Source organism: Caenorhabditis remanei, chromosome V (genome assembly GCF_010183535.1).
Source record: "Caenorhabditis remanei strain PX506 chromosome V, whole genome shotgun sequence".
Taxonomy (NCBI): domain Eukaryota; kingdom Metazoa; phylum Nematoda; class Chromadorea; order Rhabditida; family Rhabditidae; genus Caenorhabditis; species Caenorhabditis remanei.
The window spans coordinates 9,575,010-9,590,146 of record NC_071332.1 but is presented as its reverse complement, the minus strand read 5'-3'; the positions used below and the strand labels follow the sequence as shown (position 1 = coordinate 9,590,146).

The following is a 15,137-nucleotide window of genomic DNA, read 5'->3' as shown; positions in this document are numbered from 1 at the left end:
CCACAGCCGAGTTCATAATAAAACCGGTAATTCGAACCTCACAAGCAATACGAAACCGGTTTCATTCAGATGACTCACAACTATAAAGCAAGTTTTACGTTTTTCACATTAGCAAGGCCGTTCGGATGCTCAAAAGAGATTGCCATGGTTCTATTAGGTCAGTCCGATGTTGAGATATCCGAGAAAGAGCTACTAGGGCTGTACAGTTACTTCAAAGGATTGTACAAAAATACTTCATTTTCCATCTCTTCCGCCTTTACATCTCAAAGTGATACATCCAACCCATTACTTTTGAACTTTCGGTTCTTGTGCACCCAGACTTTTTCCCGAAAATTCATAAAGTATCACCTGCAAACTTATGACAGACTTTGCTCGATATGTTGATATTTAGACAAAAAGTTTTATTTAGCACGTAAAATTAATTGCAATAGTAATGGTTTTCAGCTGCCTACTCTAGCACATATGCTGCCACAATTTCCCTGTTGGCTGTGCAGTTTGTCTACCGGTATTGGGCGATTTTTCAGTGAGTTCTGGTGTTTTCACACCTCAATTATACTACTTCAGTGTTTTCAGTACTCGCCGTTTAAGTTGTTTCAATGGATTCCGAATATTGTTTTGGGTTTTCATAGCAATGATGTTTGGTGTAGACTGGAGTTCATCTGTATACTTTTTAGGAATGCCTGACGAAGTCTCTGAGGATTATTTGAGGTATTTTTGGGTAGCATCAACTGTTTCAAAGATCTATTTCTGAACTATTTCAGACGAGAAATCAGTGATCACTATGATTTAAATATATCTCATCTTGCCTATTTTGCAGCTGTTGTCTATGTATGTTTTATCGGTTTCAGGTGATCAATGACAGAACTAATTCCTTTTTTCTAGGATTCGGAATACAACATCAGATGGCGTAGTGTTATGGTTATGGGAAGTGTCTCAAAGGTATTGGTGAGTTTTGAACAATAGAAACTAGGAAGTTATTATTCATCCGTTATTTTTCAGTCAATTCAATATGCTGTAATGATATTTTGTGGAGTCAGAATGCACAGGAAAATGGCAGAGAAGATGGAGCAATTTTCAATAACAAATCGGAAAATGCACACTCAATTATTCAAAACTCTGGTTGTCCAGATCACTGTTCCAACTTTTACCATCTTCTCACCAGTATTAATTATGTTTGTCATTCCATTTTTTGATCTACAAATTGGAATTCCAACAGGAACAATTCTGTGTGCACTTTCTTTATATCCATTCATAGACGGACTAATTGTTATATTTATTGTTTCTGACTATCGAAAAGCAGCATTGGGTAAGTTCACTGTTTGTACTTTACATGAAAAATTGTCTGGTTATTGTTGAATTGATCTGAATGGTATCTGACAAAACAATGCATTTTTCAGACATATACCATCGATTAGTCTACCGTATCACATGTGGGCGTGTCAAACTATTCCAAATTCAGAAGTATGATTTCTCGATTAGCGGAGCAATGGGTACTGATGGAAATTCTGTCGTTCGCACGAATCGGGTCGCTGCTAGTTCCAGATTGACTGTTTCTAGTTTTTAAGTAACTTTCATTGCATTGTTTTGATTGATAAAGTAATCACTTTTATTTTATTTTACAAAAAAAAATCAACTATTTACAACTTCGCTCCTATCTTTTCCGGAAGCTCATTTTCCCGAATAACATCCATCAGCCTTCCGAGTTTCGTCAGAACTTGATCATCCAAATCGAAGTAATGATCTACACCCGGAATTCGATGAAATTCTTTACATTTTGACGCAATACGCTGCATTAACCTTTCCGAATTTTCAACTGATACAATCTGAAATTCTATCGTTACCGTCGTGTCATTAATAGTAAACGTACATTATCTTCCACTCCATGAACTGTCAAAACGGGACAAGTGATGTCAATTGCTTGCTCCGAGTTGTTGCATATATCCGTCTGAAATAAGTTTATCAGAAAATTCGAGAAAATGTCAATGAACCCACATTCAGAAACTCCTTGAGACAGTCGATGGACAAGAGAGCGGGATGACCATGTTTGGATGGTGGATATTTGATAAAACCTTTCTTCATAAGATAATTCAAAGCCCCAGGTTGAATTGTGTCCACGAAATTCATATCCAATCCAGTTCCGGGACACATTAGGAAAAGTCCAGAGATCTTTTCTTTTCGGTGTTTTGCGATGTTCAATGCCGGATGGCATGCTCCACTGGTGGCCATTAGAATCCATTTGTCGTTTGTGGTGTCTGAAAACTTAGAAAAAAGAATTCAAATGAAATCTGTAATTATCAAAAACTTTTCAAAAAAAAGCTTTAGTTCCGGATTTATCATCATAACTGGTGTCAGTAAGATTTCGAATAAAGTTTTCCTGATTAGCTCAAAAACAGTTTACATACCATTAAACTTTTCAGAACGTGATTTCATTTTTCTATTAGAACAAGAAATTTTGTCAGGATTGAAGTAATCTCTGTTTCTTGTGGACTGCGGAATGACTTCAGTATGCTCGTTTGAAAATCGATTACTTGAAAAATGAGCAAGAAAATGAATAAAGTAAAACATTTGCATTTTCAAACAACATTTCTGATCTAAACAGTCGCCATTCTCATTTCAAATTCAACATTTGAAAACCAACACTAATTTTTCTCTTCTCTCTCTCTCTCTCTCTCTCTCTTTACTATCTCCATCAGACCATCAGATTACCTTCACATAGGACACCGACCTTCGGCTGATCAAACACGAACATCATTGACCGTTTTCGCTCCGCCTCCCCTCGTGTTCTCTCATCTTCATGTAAAGGAGAATTCAGATCAATTTAGCCACCAACTAACAGCTAAATAAACTACACTGCTTCCATGTGCACCGGAAACAATGAATCACTCTTTCTTCTGATCAGACTTTTTTTTGGTTTTCATGTTTAATGAGACATCAGATTTTGATAAAATCTTTTTGTTCAAAAAGTTCAGCATTTGTGATTTCTCATAAGTTCAACTGAATCATGAACAATTTTGACGATTGTTTTTGAAAAAGGCGTCACACAACTTCAGATTAACCTAATTTTATTGATGCCTTCTGAATGCCATCTTCATTTTTTATTCAATTTCTTTTCCGGTTTTTGGTTTCTTGAAAAGTTTTTCATCCAACTGAACTCACCAATTCTTTCTTCAATATCTCTCCGCCACTCATTCACATTCCACACATAATCATATGATCCCGGATTTTTATAGAGAAATCTAAAAAAAAACAGTTTTCAAATGTTGAAACTTGTTACTTGTAATCATTACCTTTCAAAATAAACATCTTCTTGCTTCTCAAAAAATGCTTGAAGTTGAGTAGCATGACGACAATTGATGGATGATCCGAGTCCATGACAATACAAAACATTTAGTTTTTTGAGGATTCCCATGGCTTCTAGAAGTTTAGTAAAGTGGAAAATTTATAATTTAACGATTATAAACGGTGAAAATAATCAAGTTCACGCATTAAACTCTTGAGATTCCGTTTTCAGAAAAAAAAACGGTTGAATGTATTGATTGATTGGATAATTTGGTATTTTTCTCATTTGAAAAGACAGCTGCAGTCACTGGCGTTCTGAGTTTTCTAGCAAATTATGAGGAAAATAGATAAAAAGTGAAGGAAATCGGATCCCAGCAAATAATATAAAGCGAACACAAGAAACCCGTTTGTTTTGTTGTCTGTCCATCCATTGGTCATCGAAAGACCTGGTCATTTCTTTTTCTTTTTCCATCTCTGTCTCTTGATGAACATTCTCTCTTCTTCCTGGCAACACGCAAGATTACACGTTCAGATGGAGATACGAAGTGCAAACTTTTCTTTTTGTGTTAATTACTACAAATGAGACGGAATGCTTTGGAGACAGTGATCATCGAAATCAATAATTTTCATAATCAGAGATCAAAAAATAATCTCACGAACCAAGTTTTGGTGTGCTAAATTTCATATGGAGCAGGACTTCATTCGTGTGACAGGAGAATAAGATTATTGAGACCACTGTTATGTTTCAGAAATCTTTTTTACCTTAATAGAAAACATGAATGTTTTATTTTTGGATCATTTTGAAGTTTGGGCTGTCTTATTATATCAGAATAGACTTTTGTTTTCATATTAGAATTCGAATTCTCTAACATCAGTTTGCTATGTGCTATTCATAATGCTGAACTCATTTCCTGCAGTTTGTTTTTAGCGCTCACTCTTATCAAAGCTACCAATTTTCGAGACTTGGTCGACCAACCAACACATCACGAAGAGATTATTCACTTCTTTACATAAAATGGGTTTAGCAAATCAGCTTTCGATTTTTTGGCACTCAGCACAGAAGTTTCACTTCTTCACTCCCTGTTCAAGTGCCACGTGTGTTCCGACTTTCTGTTCCCCTGTTTCGTATTTTATTTCAAAAAGTTTATATCTACGTGCAACATTTTTTATGTGCCTGCTCGTCTATCCTCTACTCAAACATTTTGGTCGTTGGCCTTTTTTCTTTTTTCCTCTTATTCCTCTCTTACTATCCGTGTTCCCTTTTCACACCACCCGAATCCACATTGCACTGCCCTGACGTTATGAATATGAACACCTCTGATACTTTCTCTTTTACTCATTCTGTTTCTTTTTGATTTGTGCTCTGGACAAGACTTAAACAAATATTCAATTCGATTTATCTACATCACCTTTCCTCCCCCGCTCATTGTCCATCCTTCCGAGTGCACGTGCTCTCTATTTGTCGCCATGTCATCGTCTCGCCCTTTGTTGTGAAAATGGTAAAAAGTTAGAATGGAAGTGTTCTAAATTAGGTCAAAGATTATTAGCTTCAATTCTATTTAATTTCCTTCACGAAGTCTACAGAAATGATCTTTCGCACGATCGTCGTTTATTGCAATACAATTTCTTACTATTGTTATGTTATTTGTTCAGATTGCCAAGTTGTTTTGTTGATCTTGAAACTTTTTGTTCGCAAACTTTTGTTCGAAACTTCTCTCCGAAAGTGTTAGAATGGCTCCGTTCGGAAAAGAATAAGTAGTTTGGTGAAGTTAGAATACCTGGATAAGAGGGCAGCAAATATCAATTCCACTGTCCACACGTGGTTCCTGTCTGGCAATTTGATTCCTTACTAACATGTAACTCTTCTCTGATTACTGATCGTTCAATTCCCAACAATTCATCAATCTTCTTCTCTTTCCAATACTTTCCTTGTCTCTCAACCGATTTTTTGATTGAGAGATATTTTTTATTCAGCACATATACTACAATTCAATTCTGCATAGTTAATATTAAACATTTATTCATCTCCTCTTCACAGCTATACACATTTTCATTTGTAATCGTTTTTGATCTATGTATATCCCCATCACCTTTTATTTCTCACTCGATTTGTCTTATTGATGCTTCCAACCATTTTGGCTTGTTTCCCGTAGGAGAAAACTACTCTGAACATTACGAATCGATAATAAAACTCCGTGCATATCAAACTATCAAAGTTTGCAATCTTTGGTTGGTGTTAATGCGTCAGAACCCAAAAAAGGATCCGGAAACTTTTTGGGTTTTGATTGAAAACGAGAATTAGGAAGGCAGGTGTTCCACGTCTTCTTCGGGTTGGCTACGAATACTTTTTTTTTACGAAGTCTGATAAATAGGCAAAGAATCAGTTGTTTGCAGATGACTTGTTTCCGATAGTATACTTTTTACTTCTTATGTTCTAGTGAGGTCTCTTTGAACCCCGATTCTCGAACTTATTTTCAAACTTCCTCAAGTTCAACAGCGTATGTATGCATATGAATTACTACTAGTGTTATTTTCAAATTCTTCTGTTTGAAATGAATCTTTGAAGTATTTTCTCTTCATATTGCCTGGATTCCGCCTCTCTGACTTCTAACCATCCGTTTGCCTTTTCATTTTGATTTGAAACATCTCGACCCTCATTTGGCTACGTAATCTTCTATTTCACACCACCAACTACCAAATCAAATGTTGCCTCATTCTTGATTCCGACTTGATTTTTTCTCCTAATTCTGTTATTCTATTGCACCCACATCACACTCATTCAGATTCGGTCAAAGATTATCGAGATTCTCATCTTTTGCGGGTCGTTTTCGGACTGTATCAGGACGTGGGTGTTTGTGACGTAGGAGGCCCTTTTTCTTGTTTCCGAGAAGGCATTGTGTCGTCCTACCACTCCTATGTCCTTACATCGTTTGCGATCCTCACTGACCTCTTCCCATTTTGATTCACTCTTTTTGAACTTTGTGAAGTTTCAGAAGTACAATGGACTCTCCAAGTTGTTCAAAGATCACAAGCACAGATTCTGCAGAATTCGATCTTCCAGAAGTAGTAGGCCTAACTCAAAACACATTTTTATTTTTGTTTTCCAGCTTCTATCGGTTACACAAAATGAACATCGTTCCTCTAGCTCAGAATCACCTGCACCTGTACGACATCTGAGGCCGACAGAATGCTCAATTTGTGGAAAAACAGCGAATGGATATCATTACGATGTTCCATCTTGTAATGGATGCAAAACTTTTTTCAGGCGACTTTGCATTTCGGAAAAGCATTTTGCATGCAAAGCAAATGGGGATTGTTTTGATTTGACAAAAAGAGGTAAGCGTTGTATCATTTCTTTAACAATCCCTCAAAAACTACAAATTGAAAAATAATTAGTATGATCTCTCACTTTTTGCAGCCACTCCGAACAAATGTCGAGCATGTCGTTATGAGAAATGTATTTCTGCTGGAATGAATCCAATGGCAATGCAAGTTGATGAAAAAGAAGCAACTGCCGGAAACTTCAAGAAGTTAACAAAAAGGGTCAATCGATCAGCTTCAAGAGATTCAGAAGATGAAGATGAAGATCATGAACTTCAAATCGAGAAAATGACTAAGAAACAAGTGATAAAAAACATTGCTACAATCGAAAATAAGATGCAGAGAATGGTGGAAACGTTGAGTTATTTGGAATCAAAAGTCAGAAATTTTCGAATGTCAGCTTACAATCCAGACTGGAAAAAACTACCTGGATTAGAAGGATTTTTGATTATGGCCAACCAGATCAGTATTGCTGATAAATCTGGGGTGAGTACTTGAATGAATCACTGATAGTGAGTAAAAATTAGAGATATTCAGCCGATGCCCGGATGGCCAATGAAGGCTCAGTCTCCTCCTCCAAAACCACCGAATTTTGCAATGCAGAAGGGACCACAGTACTCCCCTGATAAGTGAGTTTTGAAACAAACTATTTTAGAAAAAACTGTTTGTTTTATTTTCAGAAAGCAATGGCTACTGTACGACTTGATGGTCACTATTGAATATGCCAAAACTTTTATGTTTTTCCATCGATTAGACATCAAAGACCGATTGATTCTGATGAGATATGTGACACTCGCTTTGATGAATTTACATATTTCATACTTTTCAATGCTGAGAAAGTTTGATACTGTAATTCATCCGGATGGAAGCCAACCACCAATGAAATTGTAAACTTTTTTGAAAGAATCCATGAATCTAGGCTTCCTGTTTTCAGAGGAATGGTTTACACAGAAGTCGTAATGTCGATATCTCCACTGATCAGATGTGAAATTCAAGAAGCAGAATTCGTGTTATTAAAAGCTATTTGTCTTTGCAATCCAGGTAAGACTTTAATTTTAGAAAAGAGAAAATTTTTTTTAAACTGGAAAACTGTTTCCAATTCACAATACTGTCACAAAATGTCTCACCTTCCGAGTTTCAGCGGTTCCTGATCTTTCTCCACACGCTCAAGAAATTCTTGCCAAAGAGAGAGAACAGTACGCAGAGGCGTTATTTGATCATTGCCTCCGAAATCGAAAAGACGGTTTGGGTCAGTTTGCCGAGCTGATTGGTATGGTCGACCTGCTGGAGCGTCAACAAAGAATGCAAAAAGACCTACACCTCCTACACGTTGCTCCATTTGTTGCACACATTCCACCAGAAAACAAAATGCGTTTAATAGACGATATTATGAATTCCTAGTTTTTTATACTCTAGTTTCATTTTTCAATTTTAAGAAGAATATCATTTTTAGATTTGTCAATTTCCAGTGATACCCGTGTTAATATATTTGATCCACCTCATTCCTACTAACTACTGTGATTTCCGTGACTACAATGTGTATATTTTTGATCTCAATCGAACGTTTTTCTGGTTTACTATAAATTTATGTCATCATAAAAAATGGTTTTAATTCCAAATAACGCCCGTGAATGGGTTTTACCTAACACCTTTCTTTGTTCTTTTTTTAAATGTTTTTTTTCAAATTTCAGAGAATTGGAGACATATATGGATGACACTCGTTGTTCAACAAGTTCGGAGAATACAATTGAATTACCCGAGGTATTTCGAAAAGTAAAAGAAAACTAATTACTTTGATTTTCTGTCTTCTGTTGTAAAGTGATGAACAACTACATCCACTATTCTCCTATTTTATTAAAATCATTGTGTCTTTCTTACAGATCTTGACTCCTAAAGCTACCCGCTCTGCACAAAGGCCAACAAAATGTCTGATTTGTGGAGGCGTGGCTGCTGGGTTCCATTATGATGTTCCTTCTTGCAATGGATGCAAAGCTTACTTCAGAAGATATATAATATCGGATAGAAATCTGAAATGCAAGAATAAGGAAGACTGTTTTGATTTAACTATACGAGGTATGTACGTGCTATGGGATCCTTCCTTTTTGATTGACTTTTTTCAGAGAAGCCAATAAAATGTCGACCATGTCGTTACAAAAAGTGTCTAGACGTGGGAATGAACCCACTTGCTCTCGAAGTTGATGACAAGCAGGCAGACGCTGGTAACTTCAAAAAAGTGACAAAAAGAATCAAAGATCAAGAAGAAAACGAAGAAAAAGAAGAGACGGGTCAATCGAAGCAATTGGTGATGCAAAAGATAGAGTCAATGCATGAGAAAATTCAGAAAATAACTGATATGCTGACTTATTTAGAGTCAAAACTAGAACAATTTCAATTATCAGCCTACAATCCGAACTGGGTGGATATTCAAGGAATAGAGTTTTTATTGCGAAGTGCTAACAGAATCAGTTTAGCTGATAGATACGGAGTGAGTCATTGTTTGTTTTGGTTTTTCTCTTTCAAATTTTACATTTTCAGCCAATGCCTGGCTGGCCCCTTTCCAATGATGAATATACTTCACTGCCACCGTCGGTGATACCTGTTGTGAGGAAAGGACCTCCCCCATATTCTCCCGATAAGTAAGTCTAATTTCTAAATTAAACTTTCAAAAAAATAGAATTCCAGAAAACATTGGCTATATTTCAACTTGATCACAAATATTGAGTACGCAAAAACTTTCATGTTCTTCCATAAACTCAACTCAAGAGACCAGTTTGTTTTGACCAAATATGTCACGTTGGCCTGTCTTAATTTACATGTTTCGTATGCATCGGTGGCCAGAAAATTTGATTGCAGAATACAACCAGATGGATTGAAACAACCAGTTAGAGAGTAAGTGAAACCAAGAAAAAGAGTAAAATAAGATTCAATTATTTCAGTGAAGATCACTACTCCAATTCTGTAATGTCTATTATTCCTTTGATTAGGTATGAAGTCCAAGCGACTGAATATGTTTTACTCAAAGCAATATGTTTATGCAACCCTGGTTAGTTATTTTACTATTTGGATTTCCGAAAAACTAAAGTCTTTCAGCAGTTCCTGATCTATCAGAACATGCAGTCGTATTGTTGGCAAAAGAACGTCAAGTATTTGCAGAAGCACTGTTTGATCATTGTCTACGAAACCGAACTAATGGACCCAGTCATTTTTCAGATCTTATTGGAATCATTGATGTGTTGGAACGTCAACAAAGAATGCAGAAAGATCTTCATTTACTACATATTGCACCACTTGTGGCGAAAGCTCCGAAAGAATTTAAAATACAAGTTATAGAAGATATCATGGATTCATAGAGCTTTAATTTTTATTCAAATCTCATTTACAAAAGGCATCATTTCCTAGCATCAAGGGTCGTTGAATAAACAATATTCTTGGTAGACTTGAACTTAAATTTATTGGCTAGAACGTTTACGAGGCTGGACTTATTTGATGCATATTTGAAGTGGATATTGGATTACTGGCGTCAACGGCAGACCCACATTTCAAGATTTCTGAAAATCTTCAGTGTGATTCAGTTCGTAAAGACTGACTTCATTCAATTACTTCTTACACATGTTCTGTATTCCGAAACGATGAACATAACCGCAATACTATCTAATGCTGGGTACAAACTCAGTGCCCAATAAAAAATATTTGAGTGGAAACTGATTTCCAGATCGAAAATCGGTATCACGAGCATTGGCATCATAGGAAAAGTAAGAAAAATTGTGGGAAGAGCTATTTGAATGATAATAGTTTTGAAGAATTGCATTTCTAGATTTCGATGACGGACGGATACGTGTTTGAGTTGTTTGGTGATGTTTATTTGCATTTTTACAGCACAAAAAATGATGACTGAGTAGATAAAAGATAGGATGGATGAGCCAACAAAGCAGTATGAAAGATTTTTCCAACGAATATTTTTATTCGCATCCTGAAATCAATAAATGACATTTCAGAACCCCTAACTTCGCTCACGTATGCGACCAGAATCAATCTTGCCATTTGTTTTATATTTCTCGAATAAATTTGACGAAATTCCTCTTTTATGTACCCATCAGAGTGTTCATCTGGCTGCATTAAAATCATGCCCATAACACAAAACACAATTCCTGGAACCACAACAACAGGCACCCAAATCATACTTTGAAACCCGTAGAATGTACTCAATAATTTTCGTTTTCCGAGCAGAGTAGCATATCGAAAAATGAATTGAATCGCCACAAACGTTATCAAAGAGCAATATAAACCTGCATAGGCATCGATGAACACCACGTAGAAAAATATTTGATTTTCTGGAATGTGGTTGTGACTGAAATACGTCAAACTACCATTGAAGTTATGGAGATGCGGGCGAGAAAGAAATTCGGTGGCATCGAAAAGAATACAAGCAAAGGCAAATATGATTATCATTTTCTTATAGGTTCCTTTGATGAATGTCACATGATAAACAGTTAGATAAATCAACATCGAGTTTATGAATAATGCAGTTATACACCCGGCCAAGACGATAATTTGGTCTGCATCAACCATCTCGTCGATAAATTGTAAGGCTTCGGCTATTATCAACCCGGGCACGAGTTATGAATTCCACTGGGAAAATGATATGTCTAGTCTTAGAAACAGACGTTCGTTTCGCTAATAATAGGTCATGCCAAGTGTTCAAAGCTCTTTGAATTCAGCTGAAGTAGTCCTGAAACATGGGTGAATGCTTGTGAAACATCAGTTCTTAAGGTCATTTGACATTAATGACGACATTCTCGAACATTCAGTATCTCCTGTGACATTGAAAGAAAACGAACAGTTCATAGAGCCGGCAAAATTTTTCTTCCAAGTTATCTCGTGGTACAAAAAACATATTTCTCCATTATCAGCGAAAATTCCAAATTTAAAGACTCCGATATCAGTACTGAAAACCACGCGGAGACGGCATGTTCAAATAGATCAAAAAGAACAAAGACTGGCGAAACAAAATCAAAACAACGTTTAAGAAAAGTTGACTCATCAATTGACCACTCTTTTTTCTTCTACATTCTTTCAGCAAGATCAAGAACATTTCTGGTAATTTACAACTTATGAATCTCCTCATTTCGGCTAGTGTGTTGTGTCTTGATGCTTATCAAAATTGTAGGTTGTGACATTGAAGTGTCAAGCCATTCCGGAAAGTGGAAGAAGATACTTATGGGTTTACAATCAGTTGGCTATAAAAATAAGGGGTGGACAACACGTGAAGAGCATCGTTAAATGATGAGAGAGTTGCATGCTTTCTCTCGAGTTTGTTTCTAATCAATTCTGTCGGCGAAAACGGTTTCGATGACCTGGAAAGTCACTTTTTCTAGTTGAATGACTTTCATTTTTCTCATTTTTCTCTTTGAAAAACTTGATGGTATCTCTATTTCAATGTTACAAGACCAGGTCGAATGTTTTTTGTTTTGCTTTGGTTGTCTTTGCTAGATCTGATTTTTCTCTTTTTCTCGGTGTCTTTCGACATTTTTTTTGTTTTCTCTATTCCAAAAAGATTGATTCCAGCCATCATCATGCTCAAACAACTCTTGCTTCTACTCTTCGTGGGGAGGTCTTTAACCTACAATTTCTATTGGTATGACAAGACACAAACTCTTCAAAACCGTCAAACGATGGTCCATTTATTCGAATGGAAATGGACGGATGTTGCGAAGGAATGTGAGAATTTCCTTCAGTATTATGGATACGGCGCAGTACAAGTTTCCCCACCAATGGAACACATCAAGGCATTCCCAAATAACAACTATCCGTGGTGGGTCAGATATCAGCCTGTGAGTTACAAATTGGACTCAAGATCTGGAAATGAGCAAGAGTTTCAAGACATGGTGAATAGATGTAACAAGGTTGGAGTGAGGTAAGTGGGGTTATTATGGGGAATGTCTTCAAATACTGTTTCAGAATCATCGTGGATATTGTCATGAATCACATGGTTGGAATTGGACAAAAAAGTGGTTCTGGAGTGAGTTCCAGCGGAAGTTCGAGTTTCGATGGAACTCATGGAATTCAATCATTCCCAGGTGTCCCATACTCTTTGGGAGATTTTAATAACCCTAAATGTGATGGAGACATTCAAGGCTCCGATTACCAAAATAGTGCGGAGCATGTGAGTTTATGCCTGTTCTTTAAATTCAACATGACACTATTCAGGTGAAAAACTGTCGGCTAGTAGGGCTCCTTGATTTGAACCAAGCGTCCCCAACTGTCAGAGCAAAGATTGTTGCTTACTTGAACAAACTCATCGATATGGGAGTTGCTGGCTTCCGTCATGACGCATCGAAACATATGTGGCCTCAAGACATTTTGAATATTTTGAATGATGTTAAAGATTTGAGAAGTGATGTAAGATACAAATCAAACACAGAAAGGTTAACCGATGTTTCAGCTTTTCGGATCAAATCAACGTCCATTCGCAGTTCACGAGGTCATTGATCGAGGAGGTGAAGCTGTCAAATGTGGCGATTATCTTGGGAATGGAAGATACACAAACTTCAATTTTGGAGCAGCTGTATCTGCAGCAGCCAAACAACAATCTGATTGGAAATACTTGGGTAACTTGGGACCTGGATATGGATACGGTAACAATGAGGATCATGATGTTCTTAACTTTATCGATAATCATGATAACCAAAGAGATTCGAGTCCATATGTGGTTAGTTGCATTTTGTTGATTCTCGTTCAATTTAGAATCAAAATTGTCTCCAGGTCACTTACAAAGACGGTCAAAAATACAACCTCGCTGTCAGTTTCATGCTTGCCTGGCCATACGGATATCCAAGAGTTATGAGTAGTTTCGCATTCAGCTATTCGGATCAGAGTCCTCCAAATTCTGGAGCCTCTAATGACTATGCGGTTGGTGTTATTTGAATAATTGAAAATGCCAGAAACCGTATCAATTTCAGACAACAAGTCCTAAATTCAATGCTGACAGTACATGCGACACAAGTTCCGGATGGGTCTGTGAGCATCGTTGGCCCGCCATCAGACAGATGGCAAAGTTCAGAAGCTCAGTTCAAGGAACAGCAGCTGCTGAAATTGTGACAGATAACCAGAGAATTGCTTTTGCGAGAGACGGAGCTGGTTTCTTCGCGTTGAATCAACAAGGAGGAACATGGAATAAGTGAGATCTCTCTCTTGATAAATTGTTGTTTGCAAATATCTACGTTTCTAGAATTTTCGTCACAACGCTTCCTGCAGGAGATTACTGTGATCACTTCTCTGGAGGTATTGACAATGGAAAGTGTGCTGGAACTAAAGTGACAGTTAGAGATGATCGTAAGTTGCAAGTATTAAAAAAACTTTGAATGAACTCTTTTTAGAAACTGCCTACTTGAATGTTCCATCGAACTCAGTGATTGCCATTTCTCTGGGATCAAAACTGGTTCCATACACCCCACCATCTGCTCCATCTGGCTACAGTACCACAGTTATCCTCTTGAAAAAAGATACCAACCCAGGACAGAATTTGTTCATCAGAGGAGGAACTAGCAGCTCTCACAATGGAAGTTAGTTGTTTTTTCTATTTTCCCCTTTTCCTTTATAATACTTATTTCTAGAATGTTCAACTGGGCCATTCCAACAATCAAGTGATCCATGTGCTATTCCGATCTACCACAATACTGATGTTCCATTTGTGTATGCTGAATACTTGTCTTGGAAACAACAAGATAATTATCTAGATTTCGAAGGAGCTGAGGAGAAACAAGGAACACACGACGGAGCAGTTGCTTTTGGAACTCCATTGGCCTACTCTACTAACGATAATACTGCAGTGGAATATCAGCCATACAACAAATACGGACCTGGATATTGGATGGCTGTACTGAAAATGGATTGCTCTAAAGCTGAACAAGGATGGTTTGAAGTGAAAGGATACGAATCTCCAGATATTGGATGGGAAGGAGATGTCAAACAAGGATCTTGCAGTGGAGCTATCGGAGGAACAGCTCCATTCTCTTCAATCAATCACATTGCCAAATGTGGAGCTGTTAATGTTTTCACGTGGGGTTCAGGAAGTTGTATTGTTGATTCTGCGTAATTCACTGAGAAACTGTAAAGTAATGTATAAAAACGTTTATTTGTCATTGGTTCATAAACTTCTTCTATTAGAAACCAAAACGCTATCTTTGTGAAAAGAAACTTGAGTTGAGGAAATAGAAGAAATGAGAACAGTATCTGGGGATCCGGGTGATGCTAAAAACGGTAGAAGAAAGAAAATTATCGATTTGACTCCCTCCCGAACTGGTTTCGTAAATGCAATCATTGCAATAGTTGAAAAAGATCCATGAAATGAGATGAGAAGAAGGAGAAAGTAGGCGACGCCTGAAATCAGAGAACATGACTTAAAGTCAACATATTCTGAATAATCACCATCATACGGTAGAACAAAGACAATTGCATAAATGAATCCAATCAACGGAGCTCCTAACATAACTCTTTTTTTTTTTTTTTTTTTTTTTTGTGTATGCTGAATACTTGTC

General features: G+C 37.0%; 6 protein-coding genes across 6 annotated transcripts; 4 read left to right on the top strand and 2 right to left on the bottom strand.

The window, feature by feature from the left end:
* Positions 1-631: 631 nt before the first annotated feature.
* Positions 632-1,564, top strand: GCK72_018549 (uncharacterized protein; the record flags this gene model as incomplete). Its single annotated transcript, XM_003114502.2, has 5 exons — positions 632-708; positions 762-828; positions 883-945; positions 1,000-1,306; positions 1,398-1,564. The coding sequence occupies 5 exons, from the start codon at positions 632-634 to the stop codon at positions 1,562-1,564; spliced, it is 681 nt and encodes a 226-aa protein (XP_003114550.2).
* A 73-nt stretch (positions 1,565-1,637) lies between these two features.
* Positions 1,638-3,409, bottom strand: GCK72_018548 (uncharacterized protein; the record flags this gene model as incomplete). Its single annotated transcript, XM_003113921.2, has 5 exons — positions 1,638-1,823; positions 1,868-1,945; positions 1,993-2,252; positions 3,157-3,236; positions 3,288-3,409. The coding sequence occupies 5 exons, from the start codon at positions 3,407-3,409 to the stop codon at positions 1,638-1,640; spliced, it is 726 nt and encodes a 241-aa protein (XP_003113969.2).
* A 2,870-nt stretch (positions 3,410-6,279) lies between these two features.
* Positions 6,280-8,001, top strand: GCK72_018547 (uncharacterized protein; the record flags this gene model as incomplete). The annotated part of the gene is made up of 7 exons (XM_053732614.1): positions 6,280-6,342; positions 6,387-6,615; positions 6,698-7,086; positions 7,138-7,229; positions 7,281-7,487; positions 7,535-7,641; positions 7,742-8,001. 7 exons carry the CDS (start codon positions 6,280-6,282, stop codon positions 7,999-8,001), a joined length of 1,347 nt encoding a protein of 448 aa, XP_053581527.1.
* A 306-nt stretch (positions 8,002-8,307) lies between these two features.
* Positions 8,308-9,950, top strand: GCK72_018546 (uncharacterized protein; the record flags this gene model as incomplete). Its single annotated transcript, XM_003114250.2, has 7 exons — positions 8,308-8,361; positions 8,481-8,673; positions 8,721-9,085; positions 9,136-9,236; positions 9,283-9,489; positions 9,537-9,643; positions 9,691-9,950. 7 exons carry the CDS (start codon positions 8,308-8,310, stop codon positions 9,948-9,950), a joined length of 1,287 nt encoding a protein of 428 aa, XP_003114298.2.
* Positions 9,951-10,065: 115 nt separating this feature from the next.
* Positions 10,066-11,169, bottom strand: GCK72_018545 (uncharacterized protein; the record flags this gene model as incomplete). The annotated part of the gene is made up of 3 exons (XM_053732613.1): positions 10,066-10,148; positions 10,201-10,570; positions 10,615-11,169. The coding sequence occupies 3 exons, from the start codon at positions 11,167-11,169 to the stop codon at positions 10,066-10,068; spliced, it is 1,008 nt and encodes a 335-aa protein (XP_053581526.1).
* A 1,004-nt stretch (positions 11,170-12,173) lies between these two features.
* Positions 12,174-14,695, top strand: GCK72_018544 (uncharacterized protein; the record flags this gene model as incomplete). Its single annotated transcript, XM_053732612.1, has 9 exons — positions 12,174-12,514; positions 12,559-12,763; positions 12,808-12,999; positions 13,043-13,309; positions 13,363-13,509; positions 13,560-13,777; positions 13,829-13,932; positions 13,977-14,162; positions 14,214-14,695. 9 exons carry the CDS (start codon positions 12,174-12,176, stop codon positions 14,693-14,695), a joined length of 2,142 nt encoding a protein of 713 aa, XP_053581525.1.
* Positions 14,696-15,137: the final 442 nt, after the last annotated feature.